The sequence below is a fragment of the Engraulis encrasicolus genome, chromosome 22, assembly GCF_034702125.1.
Source record: "Engraulis encrasicolus isolate BLACKSEA-1 chromosome 22, IST_EnEncr_1.0, whole genome shotgun sequence".
Classification (NCBI taxonomy): Eukaryota; Metazoa; Chordata; class Actinopteri; order Clupeiformes; family Engraulidae; genus Engraulis; species Engraulis encrasicolus.
Genome location: NC_085878.1, coordinates 43,912,649 through 43,930,549, shown reverse-complemented (window position 1 = coordinate 43,930,549; position 17,901 = coordinate 43,912,649). Strand labels below are relative to the sequence as shown.

General features: G+C 44.0%; 1 protein-coding gene across 6 annotated transcripts in view; it reads right to left on the bottom strand.

The window, feature by feature from the left end:
• ppip5k1a (diphosphoinositol pentakisphosphate kinase 1a) overlaps positions 1-17,901 on the bottom strand; it is an 84,212-nt gene that overhangs the window by 36,551 nt on the left and 29,760 nt on the right. For all 6 annotated transcript variants that reach the window (XM_063187726.1, XM_063187723.1, XM_063187724.1 and 3 more), the window contains exons 14-21: positions 16,274-16,383; positions 12,475-12,560; positions 11,639-11,764; positions 6,488-6,609; positions 5,601-5,783; positions 3,716-3,860; positions 1,245-1,468; positions 1-128 (exon numbers count right to left, since the gene is read on the bottom strand). In XM_063187726.1, coding sequence (XP_063043796.1) covers positions 1-128; positions 1,245-1,468; positions 3,716-3,860; positions 5,601-5,783; positions 6,488-6,609; positions 11,639-11,764; positions 12,475-12,560; positions 16,274-16,383 — 1,124 coding nt within the window. The remainder of the gene's footprint in view (positions 129-1,244; positions 1,469-3,715; positions 3,861-5,600; positions 5,784-6,487; positions 6,610-11,638; positions 11,765-12,474; positions 12,561-16,273; positions 16,384-17,901) is intronic.

Below are 17,901 nucleotides of genomic sequence, written 5' to 3'. Positions count from 1 at the left end.
AGAGGGTGTAGCTTATTGACGGACTCGTCTTCGTGTGTCCTCTGCAGGTCCAGCTGTATCTTCTTGACCAGGGGGAGGCAGTAGGCATACGCTATGTCCAGCTTCTCCACTTTGTTGATGCCATACTCCTATAAACACACACACACGCACGCACGCACGCACGCACGCACGCACGCACGCACACACGCACACACGCACACACGCACACACGCACACACGCACACACACACAGACAGCACACACACACACAGCACACAGACAGCACACACACACACACACACACACACACACACACACACACACACACACACACACAGGCATTCGCACAGACACGCACAGACACAGACACACAAAGACACACACACACGCAGACACACAAAGACACACATACACATTGATGCACACGTTCACACAGACACGCGCCCGCACACAGACCAAAGGCAATGTTAGCGCTGTGCATGATCTGTGATCACTGTTGGCAGAGGCTTGTTTTGGCAGGTTGTGTGCTCATTACTGATAAGGATATCTGGGGGAGAATGCAGCATGCTGCCTGGGCAGCTCTATATGCCCACTGTATGCCCCCATCTGTGTTGGTGGATGTTATCTCCGCAGATAGGGATGTGTACATGGGGCTAAAACAGATATGGAGTGCACGGTCCATATTGTACATTTTTCTTTCTGCCAGTGTGTGTGGGGTGTTCCGAGTGCAGTTGCATTCTTCCATCTGTCTGATGCACACAATATTTTAAGGTCATGTTTGTGCAGCATGTGAAGTATATACCTAGATGTGTAGATTTTATTTTTGGTGAGCGACTTTTTATGTGTGAGAGAGTGAGAAAGTAACACAGCCAAAATACAGCTTAAGCTTTGAAAAGGAGTTTAGAGTAGGTCAGTAGTACATAGATTGGTGTACAATTATCTGACTGAGGGCGTATATGTCACCATGTGGACATATTGCATGTGAATGTGTGTGTGTGTGTGTGTGTGTGTGTGTGTGTGTGTGTGTGTGTGTGTGTGTGTGTGTGTGTGTGTGTGTGTGTGTGTGTGTGTGTGTGTGTGTGTGTGTGTGTGTGTGTGTGTGTGTGTGTGTGTGTGTGTGTGTGTGTGTGTGTGTGTGTGTGTGTGTGTGTGTGTATGTACATCGTACTTTACTTTTATTACAGTAGATGTTCGTGTGTGTGAGAGTGTGTGTGTGTATGATTTTAAGCGTGTGTATAAGTGTGTGTATAAGTGTGTGGTGTCACCTGTGGTATGACGATGTCAGCCAGCGCCCGTGACATGGTGAAGAGCTCCAGCGTGTTCTCCAGGCCCAGCGAGGCGTTGTGCTGCACGTCGTACTTGATGCAGTCGTAGATGTCGGGGATCTTGCTGATGTCGTAGCGGCCGCTCTTCATGCGGAAGTCGCGCTCCAGCTTGGTCCAGCGCTGCAGCATCAACTCCAGCGTCTCACTGTGGTACAGCTGCAGGTCTGATAGGAGACAACAGAGATGTGTAGAGAGCATTAGAGTAGACTAGAGTACAGTACAGTAAAATAGAATCCAATAGGAGGCATAAGCACCAGCTGCAGGTCTATAATGAGACAGAAGAGATGTGAACAGAGATTTAAAATAGAAAAGAGTACAGTACAGTAGGGAGGGGACAGAGATCAGATACATTAGAATTGCATAAAGCAAAGTAGAGTAGAACAGAACAGAACAGAACAGAATACAGCTCCAGCATCTAGCTGTGGTACAGCTGCAGTTCTGCAGCCAGGGGGAGACAGAGAGCAGGTATACAGTACAATACAGCATATAATACAATAGTACAGAATATTGTAGAATGCCTTCTCACGACACACATGTATAATGGCAATTATACATTCATAGCATATGTACAATACATACGATAAGAGACAAGACTATGAGAGACAATGCACGTGAGCACACACTTTTCCCCCTTGACTTTGACCTGTGTTAATGCCTGTTGTGAATATGTATACTGTATATGGTATCTTGAAATGTTCATGTGGGCATTATGTGTATTTATGCAAGCTACTTAATATACTCTACTCTAAATATACAACACACTGACAGGCACACTCACACATTTGTTATTCATGCACAGAGCGCACACGCGCGGATGCTCACACGCGCGGACGCGCACACGCGCGGACACACACACGCGCGGACACACACACACACACACACACACACACACACACACACACACACACACACACACACACACACACACACACACACACACACACACACACACACACACACACACACACACGCACACGCACACACACACACTTCCCAGGACGTCAAACTTGCCATACTTTACATTCATCTGAATTTTTAATCAGCAGCCCACATGAAAAATGGGCCATGTGACGGATGCAATAAAGAGATTCTTTCTGCCCGGACCGAGATGCTCACAGAATGCACTTGGCCCCGTTTCACTGCCAAGATTGTGGACTCTGATAGAAAAGACGGGCGTCTTTGTTCCTGCCTTTTGAAGCCTTAATTCACTTATGTCAAACTCAGGCCCGGGGGTCAAATTTGGCCCGCAGAGCCATTTTATTCGTCTCGCAAGATCATTTCAAATGTGTATTACAGTTGGCCCACATACACCATTAATGTTTAGTGTAACATAACTTGACCATGAAATTCGCTGTGTCACAAGACGTGCAGACACATTTGAACTGGCAAATATGATGGGAAAGAGTGTGTGTGAAATTTAACTATGAGTATGAAGATCATACATGCACAATTTTAGACCATTTTTGTAAAATAATTGTTGAGTTCGGCCCAAGACTTCGTTCCAGATTTTGATTTTGGCCCTCAGTCAATTTGAGTTTGACACCCCTGACTTACTCGCATGTTTTTGTTTTGTACTGCGCAGACACTTGGAATCATGTGAACAAGTAAACACTAACACAACCCACATCTAGACAGGTCACAGACTAGATGCTCTACACAGCTGAAACACACTCTTATCAATCACTCAGGATGGATCGATGGGTGGAATTATGGATGGATGGATGGATAGTTTGATGGATGGATGAATGGATAGTTTGATGGATGGATGGATGGATGCATGGATGAAAATGGATGAATCAATGGATGGATGAGTGGATGGATGGTTGCTTGCAATGACAAAAAGAAATTCTGGATCAATCATCTAAGATGGATGGACTACTACGGCACAACAGGTACATATGGATGATCATGTTGCGGTCATCACAATCAGATTAGCAGTCAATGGGGAACATGAATAGCTACTGATCACAGACTGAGGAGGGCAGCAGACCACATCACTGCAAAAATCAATTCCCTTTGGCTCTGGTCCTCAGGTCAACAGCAGGGGGCAGACGTGAGTTCCAGCAAACACACATATCCTCAGTTACAGGTCAATCTAACATGACTCCAATGGAATCCATCTGTGCTGTGCACTGACTGCATTTCCACATGGCCACTAGATCAATCAACAGCAAACGATTAGCCTAATTCTCAGCGGCTAACACAGCCATTTCATATATTTCCTCACTCTTAATTTCTTAATACTGGGAGCAGAGTTATTTCATCAGATTTATATTTCTATGGCAAGGTCAACTCAGCATAATGTTTAATGAAAGGTCACCTGTGTGTAGGGTATACAGTATGGCGTAAATTGAATGAGAAGGTAACCATCATCGAAGCTAACAGGCATATGTGCGTATGTAGGCACAGACCTGCTGACTTGGGATCCTCCATCCTCTTGCGTATCTGCGAGGTGAGGCTCTGGATGAGGGCGTAGACTTTGTCACACGTGGACACCGGGTTGCCCACCGCCTTCATGGAGTTGACGAGAGAGCAGCTGGCCGTGGGCTGTGCCAACTACAACAGGGGCACAGAAACATACACGCACGCACGCACACATGCACACAATACGTTTTCAGTGACACATACATTCCCCATGTCTGTCTACACACTAAACCATCCAAATATGTCTGTATACAATACCTCAAACAAGAATCCCAAAACAGTAGATGAAACAAAGAAAAATGCAAAGAGCAAACAAAACCCATCTATTAGCCCCATTAGATCTACAAAAAGCTCAATGAAAGGGATCTGGGGAAAAAAATAGAGACAGACAAGTTTAAACATGGTTATCACAGTCTAGGACAAATGGGCTTAAAATAAAGCCACCACTGTCCCCATTAAAGCTAATTAGCATCCAGTCTGATCAAATAAGAACGTTGGCAGAGAGTAATTACTATTCCCAGACACTAGTGCTCAGTCAGACACACACTGGCAGCTCCACTGATGTTGTCCACCCCTCTACGCTCTAGAAATGTTGACCTTAGCTTACAGACAATAGCAGGACAATTAAGCAAAGAAAGAACATGGCTATTGCAAGAAACCGGATTTATTTTTATTTTATTTTGCAACTGTAAGACGTTACACCTTCTTCGGTTTCAGGGTTCACTGTCAGCTAGGCACTGGAGAATCGTTTTGAGTGAGTGGTGAAATATTCTCAATACAAAGAGACATCCTGACCAAAATAGATAGGAAAAAGTCGAGGCACTCTGAGCTTTGATAAAAATATAAAAAACCCTTCAATTTAACATGGCATATCTTTTTTAAAACATGGGCCTACATGTTGCAGACATATTGGCCTTCATAAGGGCAAGATATCCATACTAGTTGCTCACAATGTGGCTCCGTTGACGCCTATGACCTGAATGAATGGGAATCTTCACAGGGAATTGTTTAGAAACTCAGAGCTTTACGAGTATCCTCATAAACGGGAGCCATGTCTGGACTCTCTCACAATGACTAAAAGTGGAGTCCAGCATGTCCGAGGTGCAATCCCACTGTACATTATCCTTGCAGCGGAGAGGCCAACAGGGACAGTGGCCCTGCAGTGACTCTAGACTGAAGTATCTTGCTGTTTCTATGGCAATCCATGACCATCTAAGAGCCAGAGCACCACTATAGTACTCCACACCTTATAACCCCCTTCAAAAAACCTTAAACTTTCAGTGACCAAACTTGTTATATAAACAGACACAAACGTCACTCATTTTGTTCAACAAAGCGCTTCTCTCCAATGAAATCAGTGAGAGAGAGAGCAGAACAGAGACAGCTCAGAGCAGCTGCCAATCTGCTGATTCCAATCTGGCCCAGGTCCACAGTCAGCTGGGTCACACAACTGGGGTGATGCCATTGACCATTCACATTTGTAGAAGTGACTTGCACGCAAGCTGTTCTTTGTGCGTCTTTTATCACACCAGCGCCCCACAGCAGGATACACCTAAACTTATCAAAACACAACTCCCTATCCCACCCCATAACTAGTGCAGCCACTCGCTAGTGTCTGGTTGTTAACATGAGCAATTAGCCTAGCTATTAATGCATACCTATCTATTACAATTTACTGGTAGCACACAGAGGCATCAACTTCATCACTCACAAGTGCTCACTCTGTCCGCTGGTAGGCGCCTCCCCTACCACGGCAAAGGTTAGAGGGAAGGAAAGTGTGTTGGCTGGCTTACAGCTTCCATAGCTATCCCTTGATCCATGCTAACTAGCCTAAACAACATGGTAGCCTAAACAACATGTGCGGTGCTCTACCTTGTCGTACTCCTCGTCTGTGAACTCCTGGTCCTTCTGCATGATGTCGTGGAGGCGTCCCTTGACGCGGTGTTGGCAGCTGCTCAGGGAGTCGATGTCGTTGTCCAGCAGGCCGTTCATGTTGGCACTCTTGACCATCTGCACCAGGATGGGAGTCAGCTCACCCTCCAGCGCCAGCAGACCCTACAGGGAGAAAGAGATTGTGCACTTAGACACAAGATAAATGCTGTACAACTACAATTATCAATACAAGTTACATTAGCAGACCCTACAGCCACCAGGAGCACACAGGGAGAAATACATCTAGCGCTTAGACAAAAGATAAACACAGTATAACTACAGTCATCAATACAATTTAGATCCACAGACCCTTCGACACCAAGGCCATACAAGAAAATAAAGAGTTTAACTCCTAAACAAAAGCAATCGTTGCAACATCATACGCTGATAGTCAGATACAGAACTTCACCTGCTCGTTCGGCTGCTTTCCCCAAACCGAACTTGCTGCCACGTTAGGAGGCTCAGGATTTTCCTATCCCTATTTCCATTGCTGCCCCCGACGTGGGTTTTCATAACTTTCACACATAGGCCTACAGCTCCCTATCAACATGGACATTTCTCTTCCACTGCAGTTTGCTTTTGTTGTCTTGTTGAGTCTTTGTATGTCTTTATTTTGTGTTAAATGGTTTGTAAAGCGTCTTTGGGTATTTTGAAAAGCGCTATGTAAAAATAAAGTACTATTATATTATTATTATTATTATCTATGAATACCTAACATTGATCTACGCACCTCACATTCCCCCCCAAGTTTGAGAGTGTGACTGTGTGTGCATGTATAAGTCTATGTGAGTGCGTGTGTGATAGTGTGAACTACATGGCCTAGGCACCTTGGCAAAGGCGGCAGCGGTCATCTGCACGCGGCCCTCGTCCGAGGCGTAGATCTTCAGGTCGTGGCGATAGGTGCTATGAAGCCTTAGCAGCCCACATCCAGGGAAGCCAGCGTAGTCCCCTACAGTAGCACACACGCGCACGCGCACGCGCACGCACACGCACACGCACACGCACACACAACCAGGTTAAGAGGGGACTCAAACACACACACACACACACACACACACACACACACACACACACACACACACACACACACACACACACACACACACACACACGCACGTACAAACACCCACACATGGACAAACACACGTACAAACACCCACACACACCCACACCCACACACACACACACACACACACACACACACACACACACACACACACACACACACACACACACACACACACACACACCATTATCCAGCAGTCAGGTGACACAGAACTTAAGACAGTCAAAAGCAGGGGTTAGAGCACACTGTAGCTTAAACATCTTTTATTGATGCAAAACAAGATCCTCAGTCAACAAAATGTTTTGCACCAAATAAAAAAAGAAAAAGTCTAAGCTGCAGTGTGCTCCAGCTCCTCCTTATAGTAAGTTACTGCAAGAAACAAGAAATGATGGGGACACATTCATACGGAAATGTGCACAGTCACACGCTGCAGAGATGTCATCATAACCATATTAGGAACACCACAACAAGATTACCAAGACATTGCTAGAGGTTCATTACGGCATTCCAATAACAACGCTCCACGGGTGGGCTGGTGGTCGTGCACCACACAGAAATGAAATAAAAGACAAACACACGGCAGAGATGAGTCTGAAGACACTCTGGGATACATACAGTACTGTAGCAGAGGGGAGAATAAACCGTACTACAAACGGAAAAGCAATAAAAGAAGAAGGCAACACATCTCAAGAAAGTAATACTGCGATTTAATACATGTTTTTCAACATGCTAGGATTACACCACCAAAGAAAATGAACTTCAAGACTTCACTCTATAAAACTTCGCTCTAGACTCTCAAAAATTTAAACTCTGCTCTTGTGAGGCAAAAAGTGGAACATATAAACGGCTGAAATTAGGTGGTAGTCAGTCATAAGTTTTTCTGGTGAAAAAAATGGAGGAAAGGGGAAGAGGAACTAAATTCAATCCAAGATTCAAACAGAAACCCCATTTTAATTTGCCTGTCTGGATTCAAACACGGTACGTGGCCTTGAGAGGGTTTTATTTTGATTCTTTGTTTATGGTGTAAACCTGCTGTATGAGCCATAATAACACTGAGAGACAGCCAAGCTGTGAGCGGCCCTGGAGACTACCATTGTTTGAGATCATTGTGGAACATCCTCTCGTGACAGCCGTAAACTTCAGACAATTTGGACATAGAGAGACGACTATATATCTACTTTCCAAATTATAAAGGGGGACAATGACAGAAACCGATTTGCAAACATACAATTGCAAACCATTGCATTTCCTGAAACAGGCTGGCGTCGTCATAAATTGGCATCCATTTCCTTTCGGCTTTGAGTGATGTGTCAGTATCTCCTCACTGTATTGTGATAAGTTACTACTATCTGTACAGAAACCTGTCCAGACAGGGTAATCTACGCTCTGTATCTTGCTGTTGTGATAAGGCTACTGCCTTTATCTTCTAGGTGCAATAAGCTACCGCCTTTATCTCCCAAGTGGAAGGGCATCCTTTTGGTGTCTCAATCTATGCTCTGTCTCCAGTTAACCGATGAACAGAAGAACAACCAATTGTCAGCTAACACAGTTTGATGGTACCTCATTTTAAAACCTGAGGACAAATACAATTTTGAGGCTTCTAATTCACCTTTGGCTAAGGCCCCTAGAATATTTATTGACCAATCACCGCAGAGCAAAGAACGAGGTCCAACAGAGGTCAGGCAGTTTTTGACAGTGCTCCATTGAATTCTAACGCAGACGTCTCGTGTCAACAGCACTATTAAGGCTATCTATCTATCTAACAGTACTATTAATAACAACCTTGTATATTGAATGCTGCAGCTTGACAGGTCAACACCCAATATCTGTTTCCATTAGAGATGCACCGGTTCCGGTTCCGGTTCCGGATCCGGCAGGATAATAGGGTTTTTCACAGGATCCGAGTCCGGCAGGATCTTAAGCAGTGGATCTGGTATCCGGCATGTTACCTAAAAATCAGGGTCTGGTGCATCTCTAGCCTAGGCTTTTCAGTTAGTCTTTCACAACCCCAATCACTGCATGGAGTGAAAGCCCTTTGGAAGCGGCCGTTGCAGGCAGTGTGGCAATAAGCCAATGAGTCTAAAAAATAGTTTGAGCCAACGTAATAAAAAAGGCCCACTTGTGCAAGTAAACTATATGTTTCAACCCTTTTGTAGGATCCGGTATCCGGTTCCGGATCCGGCAGGATCTTAAGCAGTGGATCCGGTATCCGGCAGGATCCTAAAAATCAGGATCCGGTGCATCTCTAGTTTCCATTTACCATACTAAATGAGAGGAGAAGTATTATTGGTCAGTCTAAGATGTACTCCTTGGCAGGGACTTGGTACAGGTCATTAATCCACAGACATTGAAACTTGCTGATTGAAACAGTGTTACGTGTACAGTAAGTGGTGGGAGTTATTATGGGTGTCGTTAGGGCCACAGAATGCTGTACTTGCACCATTAGAGTATATGTTAGGGGCTGCATTCGTGGCGTAGCTTGGGCCCTAAGGCCCATCTTACCGGAGGGAGACTCACAGGCTAGTCCCCCTCGGCCACAGTCTAATGCCAAAGACCACACACCAGCAGAGACCAGGCAGGGGGGGGAGGAAGACAATTAAAAGAGAAGAAAAAAAACACATAAAAGAAATGTGTTCAAAAATATGAAAAAAAAGAAAAATGCATGGCAAAGACAGAAAATGGATGATGAAATCAAAATGTGATCCAAAGTCAAAGCAAATAAAAGTAAAAGATGTAAAGAATGAATTGCTCTTGCAACACTATATAATTTTGGTCAAGAGACCAAATAAGGCCAGAGAGAAAGTATGTTGTAATCATACAAATTCAGCAGCCTTAAAAATGGAAAAAAGACAACAATAAACAAATAAACAAAACAAAAAGAGCAAACAAAAACAAAACAAAAAAGCAGTGAAGCCTAAGCACCTAAACCTCAGTGCCTGCTGAGTTGCTTTTAGTGATATTAATAAATACCATTAAAATGCCTGATATGCTGCTGAATGGAGAAGATTTGAAGCGTGTAGTAATATAGAGCTCTAAGCTGTGGAAGGGGCTGAAGGCTACAGCAAACAACCTCAATCTGCCAGTCTATTTCAGCTCAGTGGGGTTCTTATCCCCTCATACAACCACAACAAACAACACAGATTTCAAACAAGATTCCCATCAAAAATGGCCTCAGCTGCATCCACATCTACATCAACAGCTCAGCTTGTTGCCTGGGGGTCTGTTTGTAACTCTGTTTACTTCAAAACCTTGACATATTTTAAGGAACCTGATGGAGAACAGGTGGGTTGCTATAAAGGATTTGTTTGGTGTACAGATAATGTTTTAAAAAATATTTTTCTAAATATTATCGATATTGACTTTTCAGATGTTTATACTGTATACTGTAAGTGTTGTGTGCAGTAGGGCTGTGTATTCATCCTCTCCTAAACTGATGATGAAATAATTGTAGTAATAATAAAAAACACTAGAGAAGTAATTAGGAGGACTGTACTTTGAGTATGCATCAGTGTGTAATCCATACATGCATTAATAAAAGGGGTTCATGTGAGGTTATTGGGTACCCAGAGCAAAAAATAGATTGAGGGTGTGGCAGTACAATATAGTTCGCACAGTAGTAAATGGGCCTAGCCTTGAGGTAGTGTGCTGTAAAACCAGAGGGCCTATTGGGAGGGAAAGTAATCTCATCGCCCCCTGCTGGCAACGTTCCAAGCCCCTGCAACAAATGAATGGGTTTTTTCTTTGAAAAATTACATCTCGGCCCTGACGACGAAGTAGAAGTAGTGGCAGTCATATTATAGGCATGTTGGCCCGTTTTATCGAATCAGGTGGTAAAAAGTTCGTTTTTTCACTGATCTGAACTGATTTTAATATTCTTTAAAAAGCTAATACAGAACTACACTGACTGGCATGTGTGACGTGTTTACTCCATGTAATTAGCATAGCCAAATTAGCATAGCCAAACATGAGCCAGAGAGGTGGTTACTCGTCACTACAGAAGCCATCATATCTACTAGAGAAGTTAAAACCAAACCAAAATGATCGCGTGTATATATGTGTAATAAGAAGACAATGTGGAACTCACAGGATTACAAGAATGTGAAGATATGCGAAGAACTTGCGTTCATTCGCGTTCATTTGTTTCTCTGTGTTGTCAACGAGGCGCGAAGCACAGCATGCTGGGAGCTGTAGTCCGTTTCCGACCAGATTTGCACAATTTCTATTTTTCTTAAAAGGGCAAAAAATGACTTAAGATTTTCACAGGTAGTAGTTCATCCTATTGTGTACGCTGAAAAATGTGTCTGGTGTTATAGTTCCTAATCATATCTTTGTGGGATTTTTTTAAAAACTCGTCTATGGGAGTTTCAATAGGATCACTCTGGTGTTTGGAACGTAACCGCTAGGATCGCTGTTTTCCACTTTCCCTCCCAATTATAAGGCCTTACCCTGACCTACAATCTCCACTATTTCCACTATTCCCAGGCTCTCCGCGGTGTGTGTGTGTGTGTGTGTGTGTGTGTGTGTAATGTCGTAGTGTCACTGACTGTGTGTGTGTGTGTGTGTGTGTGTGTGTGTGTGTGTGTGTGTGTGTGTGTGTGTGTGTGTGCCCACCATTGTGAAGACTACAACTTAACATTTCACCTTTGCTGTGAGGACATTTGTGGTTGTAAGGACATTTTGATCGGTCCTCACAGCCATTTAACAGGTTTTTCCCAGTTGTGTTGTTGGTGGTGGTGGCAAAAACATTTGCTTGCTGACAGGTTAGGGTTAGGGGTTGTTTTGGTCAGGGCACGATCAAATGGAAGTCAATGGAAGGTCCTCACAACGATGCAAAAACAAGAATGTGTGTGTGTGTGTGTGTGTGTGTGTGTGTGTGTGTGTGTGTGTGTGTGTGTGTGTGTGTGTGCCTCACCCTGTCCTCCAGGGTACATGCACCTGAAGGCTCTGCCCAGCTCCTCTGCCTGTACACGGCCTGCTGGGGTCAGCTCCCCTCCCCACTTCAACACCAGCAGCAGAGACGCCTCCTCCTTACGACAGTCTATACACACACACACACACACACACACACACACACACACACACACACACACACACACACACACACACACACACACACACACACACACAAATGTCAGTGGCAATAATGATGCTATGACAACAAAATATTAATGTAAGGTCCACTACCCCTGGGGCCATACTGGTAGATCAGTGCATTTCTAGCATTGCATTGAAAAAACATGCCAAGAGTTCTTCCAGCATTCTTCATAACTACTGTGTGCTGCAAGCTGCAATGAGCTTCAAGGCCATTTCTCATATCAGCTGAGTTAAAGCTGCCGTCTGCACATTTTCCTGTTGACATACTGTAGGTAAAGCCTCCATTCTGGGATTTTAGAAGTTGTACATGCATTTTCAAAACACCCAAAGTTGAAAACCACAGTCGCTAAATGCACATAATTCCCAATTTAGCCGAAAAATAAAGAAATATTTAACTTCATGTCCGATCCACACCAATGGCAGTCAAGTTGTGTGATTGGGGAACTACACCCCCACACCCCCGCCCATCTTACCAAGGGAGTGCTGAAATTTTGTAAACAAGACTACAGACTTTGGCTGGAATTAGAGAACTTGTCTTTTTCCGTAATGGGCTATTTCATGTACTAGCTTAGGAATCCCGTGACAGTTCAAGGTAATATGACAAATTAATATGACAAGTTGCAGATTTCTACTTTAATGGGCTAATGGTCATACCTTCTTCTTCGCTGGAGGTCTTGGGTTGCCCATGTGGTAGATAAGTCAGCTGGACTTTCCTATTTATCCCAGAGAAATGGCCATACCTGCAAAACAACACACATTTTGGAGATGAATAACATGCAAATGCCAAATCAGTGAGACTCATTCAAATATGTTTTTACTAAGATTACATTGTCATTTTCGGATACATCCCATTCTAATTTTCAATTGAAAATATGATCATGTAAACTATGAGCAAAAGATTGATGAGGTGTTGGAAACATTCTGGTAAATGAATGCAGCTACAGCATGTAGTGCATCACCCAGGTGAATGCTGCTACACATTGGTGGTGCTTTTCCAGGGCCTGTTACTGTAAAATATTCTTTGATGAAGCGGCATACAATGAAATTCAAGCAAGTCGCCATTACTGTAAACCAAAATATTCAAACGTGTTCATGTATTGTATGTGTCTGCGTGTATTTCAATGTGAGGGAGCAAGTTGGTGTGTTTTTAAATGAGTGTTCTGTGTGTCTGTGTGTGTCCGCGTAGGTGTACAGTTCGTCGTCCTCCGTCATAGTAGTTCAGCATCGTCCTCCGTCATAGTAGTTCACCTTCGCAGCTCACGTCGCCCATATAGTAAATCCAGTCCCCTCTGTTGCTACTACACAACTGATCCACCGTTAAAAACAATCAGGGTTGTTTTTAGTGTTCATGTTTTACAGCATGAGAGAATGATGCACATTAACCGACCGCTAAAAGCACTGAACAAAAGGGTCACCTGGACTTCATCAACAGTACTTCTTAAGATCTACTGTACGTCTGCTGTGTGTCTGCTGTGTGTGTGTGTGTGTGTGTGTGTGTGTGTGTGTGTGTGTGTGTGTGTGTGTGTGTGTGTGTGTGTGTGTGTGTGTGTGTGTGTGTGTGTGTGTGTGTGTGTATTGCATCGTCCTCCGTCATAGTAGTTCACCTTCGCAGCTCACGTCGCACCACGTGCCAGCCATAAAGCTGACAGCTCCAGGCACACAGCCATCGTGATATGCCAAAACAACTGGAGGAGTGTATGCGTGTGCGTGTGTGCGTGGGGTGTGTGTGGTAGCACTTCTACTAGTGGATGATCTTCATAGGTAGTGGGGCACTACGTGAGGGCATTACCCTGCTGGCATATACTGTATGCTGAGGAGCAAACAGATCTACAACATCGTCCCATAATGTACTACAGAGGAGAAGCAAAGTACACGCAAGTCCATAAGCCCTTAGCATAGAGCCTCTGCAAATTGTGATGAATAGGTCTTGATCTGTTACTTAAGGTTCATGGTAATGTCATAGCAATGTTGCTATGATGTAGTTGAGTATTTTCAGCAAAGAGTGAATGAGCGCATCCGGCAGGCCCATCTGCAGAACGAGGCCATATGTCTGGGAAGGCTCTCATTCCATCGGCTCATGCTATCCAAAGAGCTGTGAGCCGCTGACAGGGACCGATTATGACTCAATGGGCCGCTGGGCCAGACAACAAGAAAGGGCCCCCGTCCATTCAGCAATGTCCTTGGCCACTGAACGTATTCATTCAGCTTGAAAGATGCAGCTTCGGGGATGAGGAGCGGAATGTCTTCCAAGGGCAAAAAAGAAGCCCAGTTGCTGAAAGAATAGGTTTACTATAATTACAAGCATAACCTTTACACCACTCAACTACATCTCATGAAGCTTCTGAGGAGTAAAACTTCCTTCAAGCTCAAGGCAGAAGTCCACTTTTCTTACAGCTCAACTAAATGCATTTTTTATTAAAAGAGAGTGGATATGTACAAATCTAAGCTAACAAAGTTCTAGCAAACTTTTTTCTAAAATGACCAACAGAGAAAGTGTGATATTGCTCATTCAATAGAAAACTGATAGTTTGGCTTGCTCTTCTCTTTTTACAGAGTTATTTCATTTTTAGTAGCACTAAGGGGAGCAAAAAAAGATTTCCAGTGCAATAATATGCTGTTCTGAAACTTTTTTATGCTGACACCACAGGGTAACCCAAGGAAGAAGATGCAGAGATGCAGAGAATAATGGCCAAGAATGGATTCAAAGGGATTGGTGTAAGTGGCGTTTTCCAATATGGTGGTCTATTAGTCGTCTGTATTAAGGGCTTATCTCCAGCGCACCTAAAGGCTTTTCTCTGAGCCGGAGGGTTCCTTTTTTAACACAATACACCTCCAACACAATAAGGCTCCAGAGTGTCTCTGGCAGGGGAAAAAGTGCATATCTGTCTGCAAGTGTGTGTACTGTGTGTGTGTGTGTATGTGTGTGTACTGTGTGTGTGTGTGTGTGTGTGTGTGTGTGTGTGTGTGTGTGTGTGTGTGTGTGTGTGTGTGTGTGTGTGTGTGTGTGTGTGTGTGAAATACACTGTGTCCCACTTTACTCTCTCCAGCAACGCACCACCACCACCACCACCCACTCCCTTCCGTTTTCCCCCCTCTCTCCCCCCCTTCCCCTCCCAAGAGCACAGAGTGATCAGCTGTGCAAGATTCTGGCTGGCAGCATGCACAGACACAAAGGCCCGGAGCTACTGAACATCAATACTACTTAACATCTCAAACTATGCAGTGTTGTTGATGAGCCAAACATTATTTCCTAGCTCTTGGGCAATGACAATAAATGAATGGATCGTCTCCCCTTCCCTTCTGCGACTTCATCAGAGGCTGGCTTCTACATCTCCACACTCGCAGGTCATTCCATCTTCCACTCGGTTCATAGTGGGGATCCCACCCTCACTCTGATCCAAGGGTGATTTTGAAGGGATTTTAAAATTCACTCTCAAAAACCCTGGGACACACACACACTACTTGCTCATGTGCATACCCCCAAAAGTGTGTGTTAAGGGCGACCACGAGCGGTAGGGACAGAGTATATACAGATATACGTGTACGTTTGCAGTAGGTTTATACCCAGCATGGTCTTCACTGTCATTTTAGAGTGAGGAGGCGACACACTTCAAATCCTTTTTTCTTAGTTTTTTTTATTCCAAGGCAGGATAGGATGACGTTTCGAGTGTTGTCTTAATCAGATTCTCAACAGTCAAAACATCATCCTTTCCTGACATGGAATGAAAAACAAAAAAGGGATTTTAAGAGTACCGACTCCTCACTCTACAATGACCGTCAGCTTTTGTCCTGCACCTTTTCCTGGGTGTTCTTCACATTCAACAGCATGGTCTTCATGCCATGTCCCAAAGGACCTACTAACACCTTATGTTACTGGAAGAGAACTGCGCTCATCCAGCACAAGCCGTCTGGCTCTGCCATCCAGTCGCTCTACGTACTCCCAGTCAAGATTGTTCTCCATTGTTGTACCCAAGTGGTGGAACGGTCTCCCAAAGGCAGCAAGACTAAGCACATCTCTTGCAGCCTTCAAGAAACAACTAAAGACCTTCCTCTTTCGAGAAAATCTACTAGACTAATGCTTGAGCTGGCCATGCCATAGGGCAGACTCCTGATATGATGTTTAGTTTAGTTTAGTTTGTGTGTGTGTGTTTGTGTGTGTGTGTACTCGTTAGTTACTCGCTGCACTTGTTGTTCTGTATATCTCCTGTGCACTTTGTATTTGCTTGTGATGTTGGCTTGATTTTGTCCTCTTTTGAAAGTCGCTTTGGTTATAAAGCGTCTGCCAAATGCAATGTAATGTAATGTAATGTAATGTAATGTAATGTCCCTTTCCTCTCACCAGGCAACGGTGTGTACGTGTGTGTCTGTGTGTGTGTGTGTGTGTGTGTGTGTGTGTGTGTGTGTGTGCGCACGTGTGCATGTGTGTGTTTTTCCTTGTCCCCTCCGTACTCACATCTCCAGCACGGTCTTCAGCTGTTCCAGTTTGGATTTCTTCTCCTCCACCTCAGAGTCGGTCGGCTGATGCAGATCCATCAGCAGCAGCCGTGTGATGTCCAACACTTCCTGTAAACCACAAACAAGACTCACCTAGTCACCTTTCCTGAGTATCATCGCCCAAATCATACCATCACAAATTCAAGCAGTTTGCACATACAGAAAATGGAGCTAAATTCACATACCGAGTCACACACACACACACAGTTTCAAAACACATGAAGCACATTCACATGCACTTCTCACAGCCCATATAGTAAATCCAGTCCCCTCTGTTGCTACTACACAACTGATCCACCGTTAAAAACAATCAGGGTTGTTTTTAGTGTTCATGTTTTACAGCATGAGAGAATGATGCACATTAACCGACCGCTAAAAGCACTGAACAAAAGGGTCACCTGGACTTCATCAACAGTACTTAAGCTTCTTAAGATCTACTGTACGTCTGTGTGTGTGTGTGTGTGTGTGTGTGTGTGTGTGTGTGTGTGTGTGTGTGTGTGTGTGTGTGTGTGTGTGTGTGTGTGTGTGTGTGTGTCTCCCTCTTTCTTCCTGTTCTGCGACATCTGATGACATTTTGGCACATGACGCTTTTGACCAGACAGCGCTGGCATCGCCAGGGAATGCAGACCAGAGCACTGGACTGTGTACTTGACTGAGTGAAAATGCCACGTCACTGTCAATGCTAAAGTGTGCTCCATCAGGGGAGACTATGGCATTACTTTCAGCTCTAATGGGAAAAAAAAGACCAGAGAGTTAAGAGAAGAGGACATGCATTTGCGTCACAAGTCTGTCTCTGGTTCCGATCATGAGGCATTAATGTACTGTTTAGCAGACTAGTGCTTCGTGACAATAGGCCATTTTCCTTCTTCACTTTTTTTCCTTTTGGCTGGTTGAATGTCTCACAGTGTATATTAGGTGTATCTTGTATTGTCTTGCAATGTATTTCTCAATTTACGCAAGTTGGATTATGTTTAAGCCCCTAGACACCTTTATTTCCTTCAAAATAAAAATTAACTCTACTACTCTACTCTATTGCAAACCATATTCCGAAGGGGGTCTACCATTAATACTGTATGTGCCCAAGTCAGGTAATTGTTTTGCGCCGTATTCATCTTTCCTTACCCAACATAACTACAAACACTATAAAAACTAATCCGCTTACAACTGTTAAAGGAGAATTCCACTTTTTTGAACATTAAGGCAATTTTCTGAGTGGTCTGCAATGTTTTAGAGTCCCCCTCACCGTTTATTTCATGTTTGCTGCACTCTCTGTTATTTGGCTGATTTGGATTTGATCTCAACCAGCTTTAGAATGGCCGTCTATGAGCACCTGCAACTCTGTGGCTTTTGTCATTTTTTATTTGCCATTTTGTGAAAGAAAGTGAAAGTGAAAGTGAAACTTAATTTACAAATTGCAACATAAAACACACATAAAACACGACAGATGCCATATTTCGCTACAAAAACTGTTAAGGAACACCAGTGAATACTGCTGAACACTTGGTGAGTTGCATATTCTTGAAAACAAATGTTAAAGGTGATTTTAAGAACAGAGTTGCAGGTGCCCATAGACGGCCATTCTAAAGC